At 34.5% G+C, this 25,336-nt stretch overlaps 1 protein-coding gene across 4 annotated transcripts in view; it reads right to left on the reverse strand.

The window, feature by feature from the left end:
- Positions 1–1,243: 1,243 nt before the first annotated feature.
- PCDH9 (protocadherin 9) overlaps positions 1,244–25,336 on the reverse strand; it is a 675,825-nt gene continuing 651,732 nt past the window's right edge. For all 4 annotated transcript variants that reach the window (XM_027650483.1, XM_027650467.1, XM_027650475.1 and 1 more), the window contains one exon: positions 1,244–4,745. In XM_027650483.1, the coding sequence (XP_027506284.1) occupies positions 4,372–4,745 (374 nt within the window). In that variant the 3' untranslated portion in view covers positions 1,244–4,371. The remainder of the gene's footprint in view (positions 4,746–25,336) is intronic.

Below are 25,336 nucleotides of genomic sequence, written 5' to 3' on the forward strand. Positions count from 1 at the left end.
TCTTCTGGCATGTCATGAGTTCTGTGGCCTGTGGATCCCCTGACATTGCCTATTACCATGTTCAATGATTCTCACTGTGTCTTCTGTTTCATTAAAGCAACTAGTGCCTCCCTTTGCTCAAAACATCCTAAAATTAAACTTCTGATCAATGTTATGATCTCCTTTTCCTTATTTCTTTTTCTCAAATCAGCTCCAGTCTTTATCACTCCTGCTCTTTACTCTCACATCAATATACATCTCCTGTTTTTATGCAATTTATGCATCCAAAGCTTTCTAAGTTTCTCCCTTAGTTTAGTCTACTCCATGCTAAAGTCCTTAAGATTCCTTCTGATCATGATTCCTAAGAATAACTTGCTAAAAGTTAATCACATTAAGTAGGTAATATGATAATTTTCTTCATATCTATTTGTTAAAATTGATGTATATTTCTGCTCCATATATTTCTTTGTCAGCCTTCCCACAGTCTTTCATAGAGTTCTAGGTGAAGTCCAACTACTGGCACTGAGTAAGCAATTTTTTTACCTATTTCTGTGAAGAAATACAGTACATAATCTGTCTTTCATATGACTTCATCATACTGTGGAGTTTAATCACCTCACCATCACACTTTCTCTTCAAGTCACATTGTCTGTAAAGGATCTCAAGAAGGCATTTAGTACATCTGCTCTCTCTGACAAAGAGCAGTTATTCCTGTTAGGTGTTTTTCCTTTCTCTTCAAAATTCCAAAACCATCTCTAGGCAATCTGTTCTAGCACAACATTGCTTAAACCACTAGAAAATGTTTCACAGTTCAAGCCTGAACTTTCTGGGCTTTTTTACGTGGTCCTGACTGCTCTACTTTAGCAAGAATTGGCACAGCATGGGATTAAGTAGGACTAAATAATTACGTCTACACATGCTTTCCATTTTCTGTTTGAACTAGGGGCTTTGGTCAGTGACAGTAAAACTAAAGGACTATGAAAAAATCTTTGGCAAGTCCTTGTAAGTGTGTGTATTATGAAATAAATTATGAAATAAATAAAAAAATGGACACACAGTCTGAAGAAAAAAAAGCTAGAACTGGCATCAGAGAAGCATCTGTATCATGACAGGTTATGGATAATTTTAAGTAATGTTTAGCCCCAAAGATGGAAAACCGAATAGTCACCAATACTTAGCTGTCATCTCATTCTGTGAAGTGGAATTTTTTTTTTTTTTTTAAGCACCTCATCTGAGATATGACAGAATTTCTTTTTCTTTCTTCTTTTTTTTCTCTTTATTTCTGAATTTTTGACAGCCGTGCTAGTACTACCGATTAAGCAAACCAAATGGTCGTGAATGAATGGACACTTACTAAATATATGTTTAGGGCCAAATCCAGATTCTATAGAAACATCTGGAAAACATTAATTCAGCTTAAATGGGATTAAGATATAGTATCTCAGCAGATATATATTTCCTTCCTTCCTTCCTTCTTTCCTTCCCTCCCTCTCTCCCTGCCTCCCTCCTTCCCTCTCTCTTTTTCTCTCTCTCCCTCTTTCTCCTTGCTTTTTCTCCTGTCTTTTTTTTAGTAACTATTTCAAAGCTGAGTAAGGTTTTAAGATTCTAAAATTATACAGAACTTAAGAAAATGAGATGAGAAAATTTCCACCTGCTAATAATTTAAAACCATGGGGTTTTTAGCTCCTCCTGCACAGGTTGATAATAGCACAAAGTACTGAAGGTTGGAACTGAATATGGTTCACCTTCTGTAGCAAGTCACATCTTTTACTTTCTGTCTGTGATAGAAATGTTTTCAAATATAATCTTTTTAAAAAGGCACTCCTAATTTAAACTAGTTGGTGCTATTTAGGTGTTCAAATACTTGTTGTATTTCTGGTTTTAATACAGAACTCAGTGCATCTTGTCTTTAAAACTCAGCATGTTCAAAAATAGCTTACTTTTGTTGATACATCTTTTTCAAGGTTGTTCAGGTTTTTTCTTTTTCTCTTTTTTTTTTTTTTTTAACTGTGCTGCAACAAAAATGGTTATATAACCACACAAATTTTCCTTATGGGAAAGAATTTACTGTATTTTGATATGACTTTATTCTACTCTCAAAAAAAGGACTAAGGTGTGCTGACTTTCCTACATGCTACCCCTATACTTGTACAAAGACTCATGCAAGGATGCTTATTACATGTGCCTACATATGTCTGACAAATCTGGGCTAGATCCTGTCACTTTTGTGGTAAGTAACACTTTATCCGAATCAAATAACTCATTTTGAATAAGTTCCTACTTGCATAGGAATGACAGAACACGGCCCTCAGGATTTATCATTTGTTGCATATTCCAGTCTTATACATATCTATATGAATCAAATGGACCATGACATGCTTAGAAAAATAACTGGAAATTCAGAACGAAGCAAAGAAACAAACCAACCAACAATAACAGAAAGGAAGAGAAATTAATGGGAATAAAGTCCCTAAGGCATCTGCCCAAGAACTAACACAACACAATCAGGAATTCAGAACATTTATTGCAAAAGCTGAATAACTAAATAATGTTGAACTGGCAAAGCAGTAACAAGGATAACTGGTTAGATATTTGTTCTGTCAAAGTCATCAAACACTCCTCACAAACTGACATAAGTACTGCCATAAGCAATGCACCCCTAGCCCATTTTAAGCCTTTTATACTGTGGAGGGAAAAAAAGTAAACTGCTATATACAAAAGAATAAAGAAAGAAAAGAAAAGCTTGTGTTTTCGGTAAGAATAAAATCACCTTCAGATTAGCTACATTTGTTACTTTAAGACTGATGTTTCACTGTGGCATAAGTAACTTTTGATTTTTTTCTGTATGGACATTTTTGTTTTGCATGCTATTTATTTGTGTAAATCATCTTTCATGCCTTAAAAAAAAAAATCTAAAAATGTTTGGATTTGGATTTGCTTTGCGTGCAACTTAGATCTCACTAACATTAGGAGTCACTCTACTGGTTTGACTGAGGTGACGTGATACTGGTACCTGCCAGGCATTGACCAACTATGATAACAAACAGTTAAACAGCAATAATTAGAGATTTAACCCTTTAGTTTCCCCCAACTAGCCTACCAGGAGAATGCTCTGTTACATCATGAAGGCACAACACATTAAATATTCTGTGGCTATGGTCTAAAAACACTTGTGTTACTACAACGTTAACGCAGATGAAGATCAACACAAATGCTGCTGTTTCAGCAATACATACTGTCTTAGGTATAGACACACACCTGCCCAATTGGAAAAACATAATTACTGTATTTTGCTCCTGTAGAATTTCCTCCATGTATTTCAGCTGGGATCAACATCAGCTACCACTCATTAAATGACAGACTACAGCTAATTTGATCTAGGATCCCAAATGAATAGCTTTCCCCCTCACCTGCCACCACACATTTAAATATTCTTTTGTTTTGCAATTTCCCTGTTTTATGAAACATAATGGATATGAAACAAAAAACTGTTAAGTTTTTAAGCCCTTACACAAGTTCTTTCACTTCTTAATATAAAATAAAATAAAATAAAATAAAAATAAAAGAAGAAATTCTACCTGAATGCTGGCATGATTTGCTACTACATAGAAAGAAATTTTTCTTTTTCCCTTTCTGCAACCAACCTTTCTTCCCACCCCATCACTTTTAACACAAGTGGTTTGAGTTCCTTGGAACATTGTGTGTCAGACAGACTACTAACACAGAAACACCATCACTGAAAATAAAAGCAAAACAAGAGGAAGCCAATGAAAGAAATTAAAATCAACTGTGAAACACAGAAATATGCTACAGTATCTTTTCAAGTGAACATTATAAGTACACAAAAGTTGTAAGTAATAATTGTTTCTATTTACAAGTATTTGAACACTGATTGACTTATAAGTGTCCACTAACATTGTTAATAGCACAATAGGTTTAATGTTTAGCTTACATTGTTTGCAATATGATCTCAAGTATAAAGGTCCCAGCATAGATCAATGACAACAAAAGTACAGTTTTCTAACTGGATATGCTTTTCAATCTTTGCAATCCACTGAACTTTCATGCTCTCTCACTCTCCAAATGCATCTTCTGTTGTTCATAGCAGCAGTCCAGGGTCAAAACAAAAAAAAACAAAAAAAAGAATATTTGCAAACTGGAGAGATCTCTGCAGATTTTAATCATGTCTATTTAACAAAACCACACAACTAGTAGAAACACTCTTTCATGTTGCAGGACATCACACCTTCCACAACGCTAACATAAAGATATGCATATCTCTGCTAGGTGAAGCATAGTTCTAGAGGTCTATCCAGTACATAAAGCTCTGACACACACATAGTATTAGCAAGTCTAAGTAGGCTAAAGTCATGGGTCCAAAGTAATAATTTCTTATAGCTGGTGTTCCTTTGGACTCTCCACAGCTCCTGAGGCCTGTTTATAAGACTTCAAGTTGGCCAGAGGAATGTCAGTCATGTGGTTGCCAGTGTTGAAATGGCCCTCACTGGAACCATACTGCTTTCGGTCACTGAACTGATTTCTGTTGCTATCTTCTTTCCAGGTCCTGGTCAATGTGTGTCCATTAACTAGTTTGTCCTTCTTAACCCATTCTTTCTGAGGTCCAAAGGTGGAGAGAGGAGACTTTGGCTGTTGGTATGGGCCCAAGCTAGGAGGCATCCAACAGTTGTCTGAGTGACCCAAAACCAGGCATTCTTGAGTACACATCTCTGTAGCTTCAGCTAATCCTCGCGGCCCAAGAGGCCCATCTGTAAATGAAAAACAAAGAGAAAGAGGGAGAAAGGAAAAAAAAAAACGACATAATGTTAGATTGTGGTATTTGTCATTAAACTTATACATAGACCTCATGAGAAAATTAACAATGATTCTGCAACAAAATATTGTGCTGGTAAATCCCATACACATTTTCATTCTGTTAGAAAGTAGTTGCTTTGTAGGGCATAAGCTGTATATGCTACATACCTCGTTTCCAGAAGTGGAAATAAAGTTCTGTTATCCCTAAGTTATCGGTCTTAGATCCTACTATGAATAAACTAAGTTTTTTTTCAGTCATACTAAGAAAATAAAGGTAATTAAGTGAAAATGTCAAAGGAAGTGAACATACCCTTGAAGATTCTGAGTAAGAATTAATGCTGCTTGTAAAAGCCTACAGTTTGGATGTATTCTCTTCTGCTTTCAACTCCCTTTACTGCTGCAGAACCTTGGTGAACTAACAGCCTACTGCAAACTGAGAAACATTTATACTATCCAAAAACAGGTTTGCCCAGAGGAATGCAATGTACACAGGATTATTCTAATGTCTACTGTTTTACAAACACAGGTTGGTTCATAGTTCTAGATTTCTATCCTGTGGATACACGCTCAATCTCCACTCCCAACAAGTAAGAGATAAGTTAAACATTGCTGGATTTAATAGGAAATCTTGAAACACTTCAAAACATTGCATGGAAGGAGATCATTAAACACATCTCAGATAGCTGCTTTACAACGACAAAAGTAAAGGGGTAAATGAAAAAAAAAAAGCTTATGTAAATCTTGCACTTGATAAAGAACTGTTCTCATAATTCATTGAAAGATAGTAATATAAGACTACAGGAGACAGAAATTAAGTTTGCTGAAGTACTATGCATATTAAATACCCACATCATCTTTCACACACTTCGGAGGACACACGTGGCCAACTGCAGGCCTCTTTCAATCAAGCAGGTCACCCATGCCTTCAGTAACACTAAATTCCTCTCAGCCTTACTGCATTTTTAGATGGCTTACTTTGCTCATCTGATCGGACTGGATGTATGAGTAGGAAAAAAGCAGAGAAATCACTTTGGATGTCTTCATTAGATATTTCTCAATATCTGAGATACGCTTTGTCATGATTCTTTGCTAACTGTGTTGTAATTTTGACAAAGAATTATGAGATGCCTTTTCTTAACTTCAGAGTAAATCAACTGGATAGTACTGCAGACATCTCAAGAGTTAGGAGACATATTTCCTTGATTAAACAGCCCAGTGACAGGAAGGAAATTATAGATTGATTTTTGAGAAAGAACATTAGGAAGTAGTCATGAATAGCAAAGTTACTAATCAGAAGAAAAATGTCAGTGGTGTATCAGAAAAAAAAGTGTATATAATAATATAATTGAGACTCAAAATGATAAGTGAAGACACACTAACAAAGATTTCTATGTTAAAATGCCAAAGAATATTTTATTCGCTTGTACTCTGTGCATATACAATAAATTACCCTCAGTAACATATCTTTTTCTGAACACTGACATTAACTCAATTAATTTTATGGAAACTCCTATTCATTTCTCATTGCTTTTAAACACAGATATAAAAATATCACCAGGTATATTTCCACATGTTACAATGTAATTGGCTCGTCTTATCTCTGTGCAGCTTCTCTTTTTGCATATCTGGAGAATATACAGTACTCTGTTGATATGACAGAAAATAATAAGCTATAATAAAAGTTGCTACCACATTCCCCATATTAGAAAGTGTCCTATTGCTGAAAACTAGAACATGAAAAATGTATATAATCAATGCTACTTTCCATGTAGAGCAATACAAGATGAAATAATTAAACCAGAACCATTAGAAAACACAACAACTATAAAGTAGGAGCCCAGCAGAGATTTCAGTGAGAACCACGAAATACAATTCTAAAATGAGACCTGACATAATACCCTGGAAGAGACATATTCTTTTTTCTATAAAACTCTTATATGAATCCTCTAGTATGAAATTCTAACTAAACTGAAGCAGGTACTTAGTGAGAAAACAAAGCAAAACAAAACAAAAATAAGTAAAGAAAGTACTCACTGTATATCGTTAACATTTCCAAACGTTAATATATAGGTTAAAAGCCGATTTTCTTTTCTACCTCACAACAGAAGTTTAATTTTGATTAGTTTTATCCCATTTCAGAGAAAAAACATGAGAAGTGTCAGAACTATTTTCAACCTGCCTACTCTCACAGTACACTACTATTTTGCTGACCAAAGAGGAAAGGTTTGGCAGGGATGAAAACTTTCAAAACACAAAGAAAACCTCTCGCCACAGAATGACACATTTCAAGAAATACAGTACCTGCACTCTGTGCTTCCAATCTACAGTGGAATAAAAGGTTAACAGGAGAGCCTTCAGTACAATAGTTCTGAAGGGGATAAGTTACTTTTTCTGTTTAGTTAAATAAATTTCAAGTGATAAGAATATAATTTCCATTTAAAATTTAAATGAGTAATAAGCTGGTTTTACTTAGGAATAAATATGCATGGGGCCCTATAAGATAAATGTCAAACTCTTTGGAAGATTTACTTGGTGTGTTTTGCTTTCTTCAGTAACAGTGCTAGGCAGTTAATGCTGTTAAACTCAGAATGAATTTTAAACATCCTTTGCTTTAGCCATCTTTAAGCTGATAGACTTTCTGAAGAGCACTAGAATATTTAGATATCTGTTACTACTGGGAGCACCAGACAGGAATGAAGTAACAATGTTGAGATGATCGCCTGTTCAGGAACTGCTCTTTGGTTTTTTGAGTTTAAAAAATACCACTGCTCTGTTGCAGGCAAATTACAATTTTTGTATCAATGTCAGTCACACCAAGTGACAGTTGTAGAGAGTAAGTACCTCTCCTTTTAGGGGAGAACTGGGAATCCCAGGGGACACTTGTTTTCCCAGTGCAGGACACTTCTCTTAGCTGTATAATTGTTCAAATAGCTGTGAGGTATAAGTCTGCACACACCTCTACACATGCCTACATATAAATCTATGAACAAAATATATGTAGAGAATTGAGAAAAGGTTCAGACTCTACTCAAATGAGTATGTATATTTTCCAGTACTCTGTCTCATGCTTACAAATCTTTAAAATAGAGGAGATATTTACTTGCCTTTCTAAAATATTGTGAGTTTTAAATTTACAAAATGCCTTGCAAGACTTCATCTAATATATAAGTAACAATTATTATTTTAATCGCCTTTGGTTTGAGCCATCACAAGAGAAAAAGCAATTCACAGAATAATTTTTTTTTTAGAAATACAGACTGATAGAATAATCTATTTTACTGTTGAGCTACTACAAGGAATGATCATGCTTACTGATTCAGGAAAAAGGCAGCTTCATTCATAATATGTGTGGCGCCTGTCACAACTGTTTCCAGTTAAGGCCCTTAGATACAAGTATAATTTTTCATTAAATGTTATTGCTAATAATGGTGATGATCATGATTTAGGGGATTCTACAAATGTCCTACTGTGAGACTCAGGAAAAAGACAAAAAGATAAAAAAAGGGATCTCACCTACAAAGAAAAAAAAAAGTCTTTGAACCATTAGGGTTTTTTCAGATTCTATTTTGTTCTATTACGTTCTCAATCATAGAAAGTTTATTCTTTTCTAAGAATCTTTATTATTCCAGTTGCTATTTAGTAGTGTAAAGTGAAATGATCATGAGCAATATGATGGGAGAGAGATCTTCTGGGGATAGCTTGAACTGAGTAGTTGGCTGCTATGTATTGAGAAAACATAATGTTGCTTTAATGGTAATTATCTTTCTCCTCCACTACTACTGAACAATAGTTTTCACCCAATTTTCTAAAGTTATTTCATTACCACGTACAGTGACACCACTTAAAAACCTGTTCCTGCTGTTTTAATTTTATAATTGCATTAATTTGTTTCCTTTCTCTTCACAAAAAATTCTGTATCAAGCTTTTCCATACTGAAGTACTTTATTGATATGTGGGGGATTTTTTTGCAAAGTATTTGTTCTCTGAACAATCCATAATCTGTGAGGCTGGTTATCAGTCTTGGCTGCTTGAATATATAATGACACAAGTGCAGATAAAACTGTACAAGCCATCTGTCTCTGGAGTTAAATGTTTTGAAAGCAAACACAAAAGTGCATAACAAACACTCTCTTAAATTGTCTTTGTAAATATTTATATCAGATCTTACCCCAAAATGCTTGTTATTTTATTCTGCTAATAGCTGTCAAGCAGATGCATGACTCGCCTACTCAAAAGCAGACAGGTATAAGAAGGAAAATAATGTATGCTTCAAGAACTGGTCGTACCCTAATGCTGGAGTTTCTGTGTGGTCTTTTATCTCTTTTTATTATACCCAGAAGCTAAACAGCTATTTCATTGATTAACTTACTTCTGCAATTAGCAACTAGCTTCTGGTGTGATGACCAGCTGCTTTTCAACCTGCTTCTTTAAAACTCTCTTGCTTAAAGCCAGAAAATTCATTCTTCAATTCCGAAAGATTCAAGGCCATAACATAAGTTCCAGTCAGTGAGATTTTTTGGTCTCAAAGAAAATGAATAGGTACTCTTTTCCTGAGGGCACTAATATTAAGTATAATGGATTTGAACACGGCCACAGTTGTGTTTCAGACTAGGATATTTATTTAACTTTACATATTGCATCATACAAGAAAAACAAATAGCAGCAACATTTTCAGTTCTATTTAACCTCAAATACAGGACTTTTTTTAAGCTTTCATGGGCTACTTTAGTAAATTACCTTTTCTGAGACCACGTGTTTTTACAGCCTTCTGCACATATATTGGAACTGAAATGACATTATTCCATTTCATAGAGGTTTTCCAACTACTCTATATATTAAATATAAAAATTCAAAACCAGTTTATAATGGAAAAGATTCCTTTGACATTTTTTACTCTGAAATATCAGCCAAATAAGTAAGAAAGACTCTTCTTTATTTCTAGTCTCTTAAAACAAATAATCCAAGACTACAAACCCACAGACATGCTGTGCTAGATGTGTTTCCTTGGTATTATTAATTAGCAGCAAGATTCAATGACTACTAAAATATATATTTTTAATGACTTGGTCATTCCACTTGGCACAGTCAGTGCTGATAAATTCACATTCTCTCCTCAAATCACTTTGTTCCTAGGTCCCTGGATTCATGCCACTGCAACTGCCAGTTTTGGTAGACTTACAGTAACATCTTGTCACCTGCTGCTTCCCTCTCTCCTTCCTGGAGCTCCATCCTCTGTACTCAGGTACAGATCAAGAAACCCCTGCTACTTTCTGTTCCCTGTCTTGGCCCAAACTTCCCTTTCATCACAGTTGAAATAAATAATGCTATAAGGTTAGCTTATATCTGCATTACTTAACAGAGACAAGCTGCCAGAATCCTTAATTAGTACAATAACAGGAGTGATAGGAAGCAGGGGAGGTAGGAGTGTGTGGGACAGCCCAGAATACAGAAAAGAAGGAATAAAAGTATTTTCTGAAAAGATCTGGAAAACCTGGTAGAATAAGGTTTTCTACACAATTCTGTGAAGTACTGAAGTGATTCAGATGGGTTCCACAGATATGTAGGTGTCTTAAGATCCAAACTGTAATTTCAAAAACTATGCAGGACTTCTTTGAGTACATGGGTAGCTAAATTTTGAAGGCAACATTATTCAAGTACTGGAAATTCTGTTTCTACACAGTCTTCTGATTACTGCAGTTGCATCATGACTATATTTCTTCAGAGTTAAGAAAGGAAAGAAAAAGATAAGAAACTATTCTCTATTTCTTGTCTCGAGTTCCTTTCACCTGTAGCTGCTTCATTACAAAGATACAACAAAAGGACATGTTACTTAGTTTGTTATATTTTATTTCTTTTTTTTTCTGATATCATTCCTAGAAATTCAATACCATTATGATTTACAAGGTATATATTTAATCAGTAATGGCTCTGCTGTCAATATGTTATTTTTATCTGACTTAACTTTCTGTGCCTATTTCCAATCACTTTTTCTTCATTTACATACTTGTATAAAAACCACTGTGCATTTCCATGGGTGAATGGTCAGGTAGTAGACATGTTCTATATAGTCTACTCTTTGAAGCACTGATAGTCTAAATAAAATTTTAGTTCCTTCCATTTTCCAAGACAAGAGACTTTCCAAGAAAGGGAATTGATTTTATAATGCTTTTGAAAATAAAGTCTTTGATTTCCTATCTGCAAATGCTTTATCTATTGTCCAACCAGATGCAAAGTAGGTACCACAAGACTAAGTTTACCTCTTGCTATGCCTAAGCAAATACACTTAGAGCATACAAGGAATTTCAGCAGAGTTTAGTTGGGTTACAAGAATTGCTAATAATCCCATGAAGTCTTCCAAAATAGTGTGTTCGGTAAAGGAAAGGTCAGTCTATAGGCAGTCCACTATAACATTTCTGCCTCTGCCATCTCAACACACTCTTGAAATTAGTTCAGGTCTATGTTATTACATTTCAGGTTTAGTTATGGGGTTTGTGTGACAGAAATTATGTAATACTGAATTTATTTGGGACTCAACTCTTAGCAACATCTCAGAGTAAGAAATATGTTTTTAAGTCCTAATTGCAGTTTCTCTTTGTGCTTGAGAAGTCACAGAGATTTAACCAACTTCTAGCCTTCAGTTGTCCACAGAAGATGGACAGCTCATCTCATAATCTTGACTGAATACAACTCACGTGTCTGCTGAGCTTGTGAGATACTAGGGGTCAAGTTTACTTAGTGCTTTCTAGTCTTTCTAAATAGATAGACATATTGACATACATTAAGCCTGTGACCATTCTGAAGGTAAGTTGCAACACTGAAATCACAAGAGCATGGTCCTTGCAACACAGGTGTAGGAAGATTCCATAGGAGATTTTTACAAAGCACCATGATCTGGAGCGGTACTGAGTTCCCACTGAACAGCTCAAACCTGAATGATTCAGTGCTTTTCACTGGTTCTAAAAATCCAGTTTTGTTATCATGGATTGCATATTGCCTCTGTTCAGATCTTTATGTCACTCCTTATTTTTGTTTTTATAATTTAACTGGCTGAAACTTTATACTTTGTAGTTAAAAAAGTAGGTTTGCTAGATAATCTAATGGATCTTTCTGGTTTTAAAAATCTACATAGCAGCAAGTATGAATATAAAACTGTATTTTGTATAAACTTTCATGACATATATATATGTCATACATGTATATGAAAAACATAGCCAATTGTGGTGTATCCTTTAGAAATACAGAAGATACAAAATAATATCTGGGATTGCTATTCTGACTTAATGTATTCTGTCATTAAAACAAACAAACAAACAAACCCCCACAAAAGGTTGTAATTTGTATTCTTAGCTGAAGTGTCACATTGTGGATGCAGACAGTCACCTTGCAGGAAGAGCAGGAGAAAAGAAATTCAAACAGGATTTGGCAAAAAAAACATTTGTTAACAAATAAATAAAGATTAAATGCTTTACACATCTCTCATACAGATTTCATTCTCTGGGCACAAATGAAAAGTCAACATTTGCAAATGGAGATAGTCCAAATTCAACAATACATGGGCAGCCAGAACAGCAGATTCTCTCCCTGAGAGGATATTGTTATTTAGACAGACTTTATGGCACACAAAGAGCAGACAGCATATCTTTATAAATTTGCACCCATCTTCAGCATGGCAGGGAACTCACCCATCTTCATGTCCACTCAAAATACTCCTATGAAGAATGCTATCTCATCTAATCTTATTTCCTCAAAATTGGCATTTTTTTCCTGCCATACATTTAATTTTAGCAGGACAATCTAACATATAAAAACTCCTCAGAGTATTTAAATGAAACTTCTAAATTTGATTGGATCACTCAATGAGACCAAAGCACAACCATTGTTCAAATATTTGGAATAATATTATTTTCAGCATTAATCTTTTTTCATTACGGAGCTCTTCACTTTGCTGCCTAAAAAAAAGTCTTTGTTCCCAAAAGGTGATGATGGATGGTGATAATAAAATATTCATAAAGCATCCCATGGTCACAATCATTTACTATCTTTTTTCTCTCACACCTAAATATTTATGATGTTTGATCAAAATATTTTGTTGAATTGATTTACAGGCAACATGCTGAGACAGCACCACTTTTGACATGGTCACATTTTCTGATCATTAATATGCCCCAAACACAAACCTACTGTCAGTCAAAAACAACTTGCATCTCAATTTGGAAGACTCAGTCAGTTGTTTATCATAAAATCAAATTTTGGTTAGTAATTTCTACAAACTGTGTTTGAGAAAAGGTAGGATTCAATGTGAAAAAAGATATTATTCAAAAATGAGAAAAGCTGGCAGAATGCTGTGAAACTGAGCTGAACAATATTTATTTCTACACCGCACAGTGTTGTAAAATTTTTATGCAGCTGTTATATGCCTGACCATTAACTCATGTACAGCAGAAAAATCCCCAAAACATTCAAGTTGAATTTCACTTGATTTTTATGATTTTCAAAAGAAGTCTAAATGAAGGAGTTGGTTTTCCTGATCATTTTCCATCTTACAGCAAAAGCCTGATCTTCTGACTTGTGATAAATACTTGTGATAAATCTTAGGCCTCGAGTGCATGTGATAAATACCTTGTGATATTATCAAACTAAGGATATTGGCTTTATTAAGCAATTACTGAAAAAAAGCACAATTCATCAATGTATACATATAGGATGAACTGTGCCATCTATACAATTATATATATATGATATGTTTTATTTGTATATATATTACACATTTATTTTTACTTTTATACATATTATATATATATTATATTTATCCATCTAATTATTTTTTTGTCATTCAATAACAGAATGGAAATAATAGAGTGGTGAACATTGAATTGAATATAATGACTCACAGAATGAGTAACTTAATTGCTTTGGTCAAGTTGGGTATGGAGTCATCCTAACCTCCTTTTATTATCATTGGAGAGAAGCATTTGCACTGTTAGCTCTCTGAAAACCTAACTCACTTTCTGGAGGTGTGAGTTTTTGTGCATTGATAAATAGGGAATCCATGTATGGCAATTAGATCCAGCTTTATGTATTTAAAATGGATGTGATGAGTCTAAATCTTTGCTGCCATAGCAGAAGATAGACTAATTCACTCTGATCTCTTGAACTGAGTTTTTCCACCATAAGCAAAATGACTTCAGCAGCCAGTGAAAATAACAGCAGACAACTATCCAATACCCAAATGGTAGTGCATCTCACGTATACTCAGGAAAGGTGACTCTGGGAAGCCTGGAAGAGGATTACTAGCGGGAGCCTGCTATAGGCAAGTTTTCTTTCAGAAAATTAATACTTCTAAATTATTCTAGTCCTCCATACTCTGAAATAGGTGGAACACCCTGAAAAACTACAAATTATAAGACAGAGAAGACTGTAATTGTTTAGGTTTGCTGAAGTCTTGAAAGTAGGACAGATCATACAATTAAAAGTCTGGAAAACATAGAACTGAGAAAAAGGGAAAATTGTTATATTTATGGGCTAGATTTAGGACTGTGTAAGGTACTTATTTACTGTACCATAAATCTCTGTGAACTTTAAAATAGGGGAAAAGATTATATTCAAACAGATGCATACGGTTTTACTTATTGTATTTCCTCTCCAGGATACATAGGGTTTATTAAAACCAAACCATCTATTAAAATTTAGTAGTGTTGTTAGTTTCTGTCAATCTTCTTTGATGGGTCATTCAGTAATCTCCCCAAATACTTCCAGTTCTTTTGTAATCCCCAAATATTGCCAATTTTCAGGTAATCTTGAAATATCATTATTAATAATATTTAACCATTAGTTTAATATATATTTGATAACTTAAGAACAAGGGTTTCTTTATTCTATTGCAATTTTTTTTACATGAAATATTGTATTCTAATTATATGTAACTTTTTCTTTAAAAGGACCCCACATGATTTAAAGTTGCCTAAAACTTTTCTTTCAAACAAGGTTTAGAAATAGCAGCAGGCTAAGTATCCAACAGAAAATGATGAAAAAGTCTAGAGAACTACAGTCTCCAAAACATAATCTTACTGCTTTTATTATCCACCACAGAAATATGTAAAAAGAAAACCAGGATAGTATCACACCCGGAGTTATTCTCTTTAATCACAAACAGTAGCTTTCTCCATCAAAAAAAAGTTTATATGGAAAAGGTTACTTTACCATAGGTGTACAACTTCACTGTCCTACTACCTTTCCAAACTTCCAGGAATTTGGTCGCAGATTTCAGTATATCTTTTCATTACTGTAAGTTTTACTTTTTCCTCAAATCAAACAAATCTCAGTTTTATGAGGCACTCCTGACTGGAGTTGTCAGTTTGTTTCTCTCCAGAAGTAATGAGTCTGGGCTTTAATCTTGGGAAAATGTGGTTCCAAGCCACTAACTTTGGGACCATTAGCAAATTTATAACAGAAGGCTGCCACCAAAAATGGTTAGTGTAGCTTCCTTTCAAATTCTATCACTTAGTTAATATTTGTAAACATTCAGTCTTATTTCCTAAGTATTTTTTTCCTTAGCACTAGATTAATGTCTGTAGAACAGAAAGTGTCAAACTAAATATTTTTCCCATTACTTTTGAATTAAAAAAAAAAAAAAAAAAAAGGAAAAAGAAACTGCCTCCTTCAAGGAATAAATGGGGGGGAGGGAAAGACAATATCAACAGCAGCTTATCTAAGAGCAATATGAAAATGCAGATATATATACTATGGTGTTAAAAATACAATGTTAATTAGAAAAGATAATTAAGATTATTTGTGTATAAAATTATGAAATTCATTCTGTAATTAGGTTAATTACAGCTATCTGAACAAACATTAAATTTAAGTTGAAATGCATCTTTTTAATGACTAATATGTGTTTCTTGTCAATTCTGTGTTTTTCTATTTTCCTTCAGTGCAAATAAGACCAAAATCAAATTTAGGTTAAACTGAATTTGTTGCGAATTTGTTGCAAATTTGTAGCATATGCCTTATATATATGTGCTATTATGTAAATAAGCAGTTTAGCTGACTTGAGAAGACCTTTTGAAGCACATTTCTCTTAGCTGAATTTGGTCCTAATTCTGGGTACTCATTCTCCTAATTCAAGCTGCAAGACTGAATAACTGAAGTCAGTGACAGAAGAAAGTGCTTAAATTAGGTACCTAGTAAGCTTGATTATATTGTTGATTTTGTCTTCCTTTCTACAAAAAAATGAATCCTTGATAAATATCACAGGACACAGATGTCAGAGATGTCCTTAAACTAATCCACAGACAAAAGAACCATTTCCTAATTTTGCTTGTATAATGACATCTCATTTAGTTAATTTTGTAAAATTTAGTTCAGTGCCAGTTGAGTTGTCAGAACTGTAGACATATTACACACAGAATACTAGAAAGTGCTCTCATTCATTATATCTGAGCTACACAAATGGTACGGTTTCTTCTTTTTCTTTAAAAACTATGTTCATTTACATAATTTTTCAGAAGAGATATCCATAAGTCTCTTAATGAGTTTATATAGTTTACAGTAAAACTCCCATTAAACAAATGTCCCTGAGTCAAAACACATTTTATTAAACCATGCTTGAAAGTTAATCTGTGCTGTACATAGTCATTACATTCAATGTACTGAAAATTAATACAGAAGAAACGTCTGTATGCACCAAATAATTTTGGTTAGCCACAAAATCCTCTTCTAATGCTTGGCAAGAGCTTTAGCTTCCAGGCTTTCAAATCTTACCTGGAAGACTGCAAAAAAATATCTTTGTGATTATAAAGAGGAAATCAAATAACATTTAACATGAATAGTGAGTTGACATTTAATGGAGGCTGAAAACTTTCTTGTGTCTTTTTTCTATTTAATGAAAAATCTCAGCAAACCAAGCCTTCCAAAGTATTATCAAATATCTTTTATTTTTAAATAGATTTAAATAGATTAATTGAGATGCTCAAAGAAGAATTGTTGCTATGAGCACAGATCATGAAGATTTACACATGCAACAGCCTCTTTACATTCTGCTTTATGACTGCACACAGTCTGCTTTCTCAAATAGTAAAAAAAATCATTGGAAGGTTGGGAAATTTCGTTCATGTGTAAAACAATTTTTGGGAAGGATTATACCGAGCAAAACTGTTGTTTTGCTTTCCTTAAACCATTGGTTTAATAATAGTAAAAGATAAAATTTAAGACTTGCTTACGTTCTTAGAATTAATTTTATTGTTACAAAATGTGTCTAGAAGCTTCTATTGCTCGCCCAGGCACATAAGAATCTGACAATTCCTATAACATCACAGTTGTGAATACTTGGCAGTACAATGGACCTCTTTTTTTCTGGGTTCCTGAAGAGAGGAACCTGAAGGTAAATTTGTTTTATTTTCCGTATGGTAATAATAAAGAAAAAATAATAAAAAATACACGCTTAATATAATTTTGGACTCAACAAGGTATGTTATAGGCTCATCAGTTTCAAGCTTCTGAAAATAATGGACAGTACAAACAGATTTGTGTTTACTGAACTTGTAGAAACTCATGAAGCAGATAAACAACCTGAAAGAAATAATATATTTCTCTTCTTGTATTTAAAAAAAAAAAAAAAAAGATAATTTACCAAAATATGAAAAGTAGATGAAGAATTCCAGTTGTTGGATTCAGCTCACTTAGCATTTCCATTCACCTCCCTGACAGGAACGGAGGTCCAGATGTTAATTACCATTTATAGAATGTCTTGTCAAAACACCTAAGAATTATTGTTCTGTTAATGACTTTGTCCTGCACTTGGGTTCAATGACTGATTTGAGACAAAGAATACCGAAAAGGATCACCGACATTTGGTTAGGACACCCTGTCTTTCCCTGCAAACACTATCAAGTAATGCATGGCGTTGTGCCAACAATTTAGCTTTAGAAAAGGAACTATTATAAAACTGTAGTCATGAGGGAATTAACAGTTACTTTTAAGAAGATTATTACTCCTATATCAAGTGAGTTAATTTATTAATGCCAACTTCAGAGGCAGCAAGTAAGTTAAAAACAATGCCAAATGCTTAAAAGCGCAATAACCTGAGATGCCAGAATACTTTACTGATAGACAAATGGATGCATTTCAGGTGAATTTATTTGGTGGTATAACAGAAGCAAGCAGCTATTTCTCCACACGTTCATTGGTCACATACCCCTTCTTCTTTGAAATAAGTTGGAGTTTTGCTACCATCTTCATTGTGTGTAAAACTTGGTCTTTTGTCTCTATAGAACACCAAAGGAATTTTACAGGTAAGCCTGATTTAGGAAGGCATGCACTAAAGGAAACAGACCAATTCCCTTGTGACCTACAAGTCATTCCTTTAGTATTTAGCTTCCCTACATACCACATCAATTCCTCTTTTACAAGTTCAGGACACAGTTCTACTTACTCTCTTTTTTTGACATGTTTTCAACTTGGTTCTCATCAGTATTCCTGTTTTATTTTCTCAAAAAAATATTTCCTCCCACCATCTTCTCAGCTGCCCGGATGATAAATCCTTCTCTTACACATTTATATCACTGACGTTAGTTACCAGATTTCACTTAAAATGAGTGATGTGGCTTCTTTTTGTAACTTATTTAGGTATAAAACTTACGGTTACTTAAACACAGAGTCCTAAGTAAGGTAGGATTCATTCCAGCCTAGGATTCAGCTCTAGAGACAGTCATCTGGAAGTATTCAAGAGGTGTCTGGATGCGACATTTGGGGATATGGCTTAGGGGTGATTATGGTGATGCTGGGTTGATGGTTGGACTAGATGATCTTGAAGGTCTCTTTCAACCTTGATGATTCTGCAGTTCTGTGATCTAAGGTGATTATGCACAGAGAAGATTTTTCGTATATTTACAGCTTAAAAGCTCGAGTTGATGAAGAGCTACAGGGAAGAAAAGTATAGGACTGAGATTCAGATTCAAATTTTAGATGTCTGCAATGTATATACCTACATGGTAACCATAGATACATGTATTTTCTAATTTCTCTTTTGGATTAACAGACATCCTGTCAAACCTGTCAACTGACCTAGTCAATAAAATATAATAATTCACCAAACCAAATATACAGAAGTGAATTTGAACAGCTCTTTAGATTATACTAACTGCTGCAAAAAACCACTGATTTTTTCACTTGCAAAATTAAGCCCATTAAAGTAATTTGTTTTTCCCAAGCTCGGCTACTTGTGAGTGGATCCCATCTGGACAGAACAGAGCCCCTGCACTTGTAAGACTTTTAGATAGTCTCAAAGTATATACTGAAGAGTTTCAGGACAATTTCTCTAGAGAAAGTTTTTTGTTTTTTTTTTTTTTTTTTTTTTGCATTCTGACACAAAAAATAGAATGGAATTTCATAGAAGTAGTAGGGACACCATTCACATTTACAGTATTGCATGCCTCTCACCACAGCAGTACAGATTTCTGCAGTAATTAAGGGACCAAAGCTGTAGTGGTAGGACAGTGGGCTGGGCCAGCAAAACTGAAAAAGAAATGATTGAAACTTCCACTAATGCTAATGGCCTTTTTGAGTGCAAGGTGAGATGACAAACCCTTCAAAAAAGTTTGAAAAGATTGATTACATTGTAATTTGTGTTTGGTCCCCCATTCAGGCATGAAGTGCTAGCAGCATTCCTGTTTATAATGGAAAATTTTATTCCCTGCTGTGGGGAGAAAAATAGCACTGAAAGCAGAAAACACCTGGCAGAAACTTTGAATACAAAACTTTTTACTAAGCACTGCATTTTTTTTTCTTTGTTAATTAATCTATTTCACAGTCTCTGGTAATCACTTTGCAGCTTATCAGTAGTCTGACTTTCAAAGGAACTTTATGCTCTGTCAGTTTCTATACTCGTGTTGTCAAAGAACATGGGAATGACATAAACACCTTGGTAATTTGTCCACTGCTGTTTCGCACATCCCTTTCCTGGAAGGCAGTAACATTAAAAACATTCTTTGTTCTAATGGTTATGCATTGACAGTGGGTCTATATTAGTTTTCTAAGTAAACTTTCAGGGTCCTACTATTTTACAGCTAAAAGTGGAGGTAGTAAGATCTCCTTGTTGACAAGGCTGATGACTGAAGCACTTGGTTGCACAAATGCCCACCTCAGCACAGCCTGCAGCAGTCACAGCACCAACTAGAAATATTGCTTAAATTCATGCTAACTCTGTTGTGTATCACCTAAGGTTCCCTGTCCATACTTTGTGTGCTCTTGTCTGGTACCTGCTTTTTACTGGGGAGGCATTTACTACAGAAAAATGGGTACAAGTAATAAGAGGAAAAATCCAAAATCAACACCAACCCATTTTATAAATAAGTGAAGTATGAGACGTGTGCTACCTGACTGGGATGTCATAAATGTACAGCCAAAATTAGAGAGGAGAAAAGTGAGCACAAGATGACACAAATCTATAAGAACTGATCTGAAGGAATTAAACAGAATTAGAAAGGAAAATATAACACCATGACAACTGATAAACAGGAAGATCTGCCACATATATTTTAAGAATGGTAGATAACGTGAGATTATCATGGTAACCTACTTCATATTTTAGAAGCAAAGAAAATTGAGTAAATCTCATCTCTCTGGACTTCGGTAAAGCATGTGCCACATAGTAAATTATTTTAGTTTAGCAAGAAAATAGGCTAATAGAACATGTAGGTTAATTCAATGAGTGAATAGATGGTGCTAAAAGGAAAAGTATGGAGCTGGAGAGAGGTGCCACACAATTCAATATCAGAACTAATCCTGAATTATATTTTTAGTCATGACTTTAATATAAATATAGGCAAAGGGTTGATGCAATGTACTTCTACATAATACTGGAAAGTACTTTTAGTGAAGACCAAGGTATCAAAAGAACTACAGGAAGAAAAAAAAAGGAGTATTTCTTGTCAGAGAAGGCTAGGAGATTTTAGCTTTCTTTATTTAGGAGACTAAAACCAGACAAAAAGGTGAAGATCATTGGGAAACAAACAGAGACATCACATGATTTTGTAAACTAAGAGACAGTGTTGTCATGAGAATAAATCTGATGACATCATGTCTATGATAACAGACTACTGGACCCCTTCCCAACATTTAGATTCTTATATTAGTAAATATTCCACAAGAAAAACAGCAGACTTATTTTTATTGTGCATATTAGTAGAAGTCTATATTCTTATATTTAATTTCTTAATGTCTAACTACAGTCAAGGCAGCTGATGTACAACAGAAGTTTGCACTGTAATAAAGTATTAAGACACTACAGTCACAATGTACTGTTTCTAATATAAGATAGATAAAAGGATTTATAATTCCTTACAGAGAAAATGTGTAGAATTAAGGATATAAACTGTTAGCAAGAAGGTGGGATTTTTCAGTATGAATGCTTTCCAAAAATCTAATCTAGTAAAAGAAGGTACTAGAAGTAGGAATGATCTGATGAAATACTGCCATTTCTAATTGAAGAATACCTTTCAGCTAATCATCTAGATTCTTTAAACAGGCCCTTTTACAATGTGATTCATCTGAACTCTTTTAGGTTTTACTTTACGATGAGATGAATTTTGCCCTGAAAGTGTCTACTTCACCCTGCTGACTACTACTAAATTACGCAAAGTGCCTAGATCAGGTGTATGTGTGGCATCCTTAGCTTCTACAGACAAAGCAACAGAAGACATATTTTTCCAAATATCTACTAAATCAAAGACAATCTGTGTGACCTTAGCTGTGTCATTTAGTTCCTCTATGTCTTTACTGCTTATCTATAAAATGAGGATAATAGAATTTCCATACCTTACTGGGCAATGCAGTGGGTTTACATGGCTCTCTAATACCATTGCAATGGATGTCCTATAAGTACTTAGGCCTCTTCTGGACTGCTAAATGAGGAAGGCAAGAAGAAAAGACAGTAAAACGTGCAAACTAATTTATCTTCAGAGAGACACATTAGACACCTCCCTGAAGCAAAGAACCATTGAAGGATGGGGTTCCTGTAATGCAGGCTATGATTAATCACAACAATAAGAGGGATGTTTTTGAAAGAGGGGATATCCCTCCCTCCTGAATAAGAGAATTCACACGGGATATGTTTTTCTCTTTTGTCACAAGCTATTCTATTTGTCTAACGAATCAAGCAAACAATTGCTGCAACAAAGAGTCCTTTTTATTTATTGCCCACTGATACATGATACATCCTTTTAAATATTCCATATCCTGTTTTAAGACATCTTCCAGGGTAATGTTTGCCAACATTCAAATATTTAGTGAAAAATTCATTGCAACACATTCGTAGTATAGCACTGTGACTCATGACGAGATACAGGCTTGTTTCATATATGCAAAGGCTGATTTTAATCTTGTTTACACCAATATCAATTGACTTCAGCTGAATTACTTCTAATTTACCCTAGAATTGCTGTCAGAATCATCCTTGTATTTCAGCCAGAGCATACAGGAAAGTGCCTTTTTATTGTAAGGATAAATTGGCATTCATCCAAAATTCCCTGGGAGAAAGGGTTTTTTAACCACTTTGATTTAGAGAAACATAGAGACCTTATTTATTTAAAATCAAGGATATGAATATTTTAACAGCAGCAGCAGCCATAAAGAGAAGGCAAGCATTCAACGTTGCTACAAATAAAAAAAAAAAATCTCCTGTTAGGTTGTCTAGAGCTAATGGATGATGATAGAATTTGGAGAGTGCAGAGAAAGAGGTACAAAGAAGTACTTGTCAATGGCAAGAACAACAGCCCTATATTTACAATCCAATGTTTAAAGCCAAAATAGACATTCTTTTCTCTGCTTGATCTCAGGAAAAGTTATCTGCAGCTCACAGGCCTGAATCTGAGGCTTCTTATGTCATTCATAAGTACTGAGATAACTGTGCTAGAGATGACAGACTAGTAACCCCTCTAGCAAGCCAGACCAGTGGGGGGGTGTCATGTTTTCTGTATATGGGCTGAAAGCACTCTTCCTACTCAGAAGTGCTCTCTTTTGTTCTCCCATAGTGCCTGAAATTCATTCTCAAGAGACACGAAAAGTTGAAATTCATCTCATAGAAAAAAAGTTGTCTTCCATTTCCATAGGAATAAAGAATCACAAAATGAATGTAAATCATTTTCTCTTTTTCTTTTACTCTCGTAAAATAACTGCTCACAGACATCATAAACCAAATCCCCAGCTATATCAGCTGTTACAGCAGCACTAGAGGGTGCCACCCCTAGTATCTGTCTCTGTGAGACATAAGAATAAGCCAATACTATTCAGCCACATAAAAAAAACAACAAAATGAGGTCAGATTACTTGTAAATATACATTTCCAACACACATTATTGCCAAACAGACAACTGTCAGGACAAGAAACAAAAAATTATGACTTACTGACCTGTCGTATTTTAATTGAAAAATTGTCTTTCTCTCAAAAGATTTGCACAGCATTTTACTTGCTACAATAAATTGCAATCCTAAATAAAATACAGTAAGTAGAGAAATCTTATAGATTAAAGAGACAGAGAAATTTGGGAGACCAAGCTCAAATATCCAGACATGTCAAACTACATTATTCAAACCATACCTTGGAAGATAAAATCAGAGCTCCTAATCTTAAAAGCCAGTAACATTACCAATTGAAAGGTACTACTTTACTTCAGTTTGACAATTCTCTTATCTAAATGCAAAATTTTCATGAAAGCAAACTTATTCTAAAAACAGTGAAAATAGTAAGCTTTCACAGTTTAATTTTCAGTGAGCAATCTAAGAGAATGTACTAGTAATGGCTTTCATTTACAACTGCAAAGATCATTCAAATCTGAATTGGCAAGATCTTAATAACATACAATTTCTACTTTTAAAATAATGCCTATGCTACTCGCAGATTTACATGGGCTTAAGGAGCCTCTGTTCTACTCCATTAAACCCATAAGCTTTCTTATCGGGTTCCTTTCAGGAACTCTCAGAACATTTTTAAAACCCACTTTCTTGTCCTGAAGTTCCCCTTCTGACCTTCTCTATTGGCCACAAACAAATAATACGAGCAAATAATAAGCAGCAAATACACTCACAGCCCAACACCAGTCAGAAGAGGAACTATGCAGGCACAGTGGTGCCCACATGTAACTTGAACCGTGAGCATGTGGACCTGAGACCAGAACCCTTCACATGATCTCCCTTACAAGGTTCCTCTACTGCAGAATGGTTTGAACAAAGAGAGAACTACAATGACTCTCTCGATGGTGGATTTTCATGTGGTTTCACAGAGCATATTGCTTCTGATTAAGGTCTGCTTAAGTTTTGGAAACCATGTAGAAGATGGACAGATGTTTTGAAGGCTAAACGTCTTCTGTCTCTAAAAGACTTCTGAGCTGTCATCCCAGAGTACAGACACAACTTCCCCTGTAATGTAAGCATTTTACTACTTCAGGTGCTTATTCAAGGAGACAGTGACAAACATTGATGACTTTGCTAACTATTTCCCCTCTCAAGCATCCTATTCTTGGATCACTGAGAAAGCAGTAAGGGGAAAAGTGACTTCTGCCCAGTTCGCACAACAGAGGTATTATTGAATTTAGAAGTGATACAAGCTTTTAGAGACTAGCTTACAGCAGAACAAAGTAAACAGAATATAAGACAAAAGACACAGGAGCCCTCATAATCTTTAGAAGTTCTGGCAAAGCTACTCTGTGAACATAGTTAAGGAGCACCTGAGATAAAAGCAAAAAACATGTCTTTCAGCTCTGATAATGGGGACCCTGTTTCTTAGGCACAGCCATGCAGTAAACCTATCAGATCTCTCTCTGTGTTCACACATCACTCCCGAACTCCAGATATATAAACGCTGTCAGATGGATCCTCTAAGGGGCAAATAATTATTTTCTTTTTGTCTTTGCAATCGAAAGGATTTGCTTTGCTTTTACCTTTTCTTAAGTTTTGTAATATTTAAACAACAGAGGGACAGACTTTAAAACATTAATCTTCCTTAATTATTCCTTTAAAAATTTTATAGAATATTTAATTGGAATTTGATCCTGATTGACAGATAATTTACTGAACCACTCACCTTCTAACTCAGGACAAAACAACAGAATTAAAAACAACAGATGAACAAAACCCCCATACATCTTTTAATGTTCTCCCAGTCTAACAACATCTATTAATTCTTTTTTCATTTCAAAATGTAGAAATAACTGAAATGTTCTAGTCCCAATGAATGAAATAAAATAGAGAGCCTGACGTATTAGTAAATTACCTTTCTTTATGGTTTTATCTTTGTCTACATGAGGAAGCATTTAAAAACATAGCCACACATAACACTATTGAATTAAACATACTGGGAGAGTGTAATTCTTACTCTTTATCAACAGGCTTTATTTCTGTATAAGTAATATACCCATTAGAAATATTGTATGACTTTTGCTTCATCAAAAGTCTTTGTATGATTATGGGTGTTCTCAGTATAATCCAAATGCACAAAGAGAAACAGTATCTAGAAAAATAACTGTAAGGAATAATTAAAAAGAAAAAAAAAAAA

This window comes from Corapipo altera, unplaced genomic scaffold, assembly GCF_003945725.1.
Source record: "Corapipo altera isolate COAL_440 unplaced genomic scaffold, ASM394572v1 0, whole genome shotgun sequence".
Taxonomy (NCBI): domain Eukaryota; kingdom Metazoa; phylum Chordata; class Aves; order Passeriformes; family Pipridae; genus Corapipo; species Corapipo altera.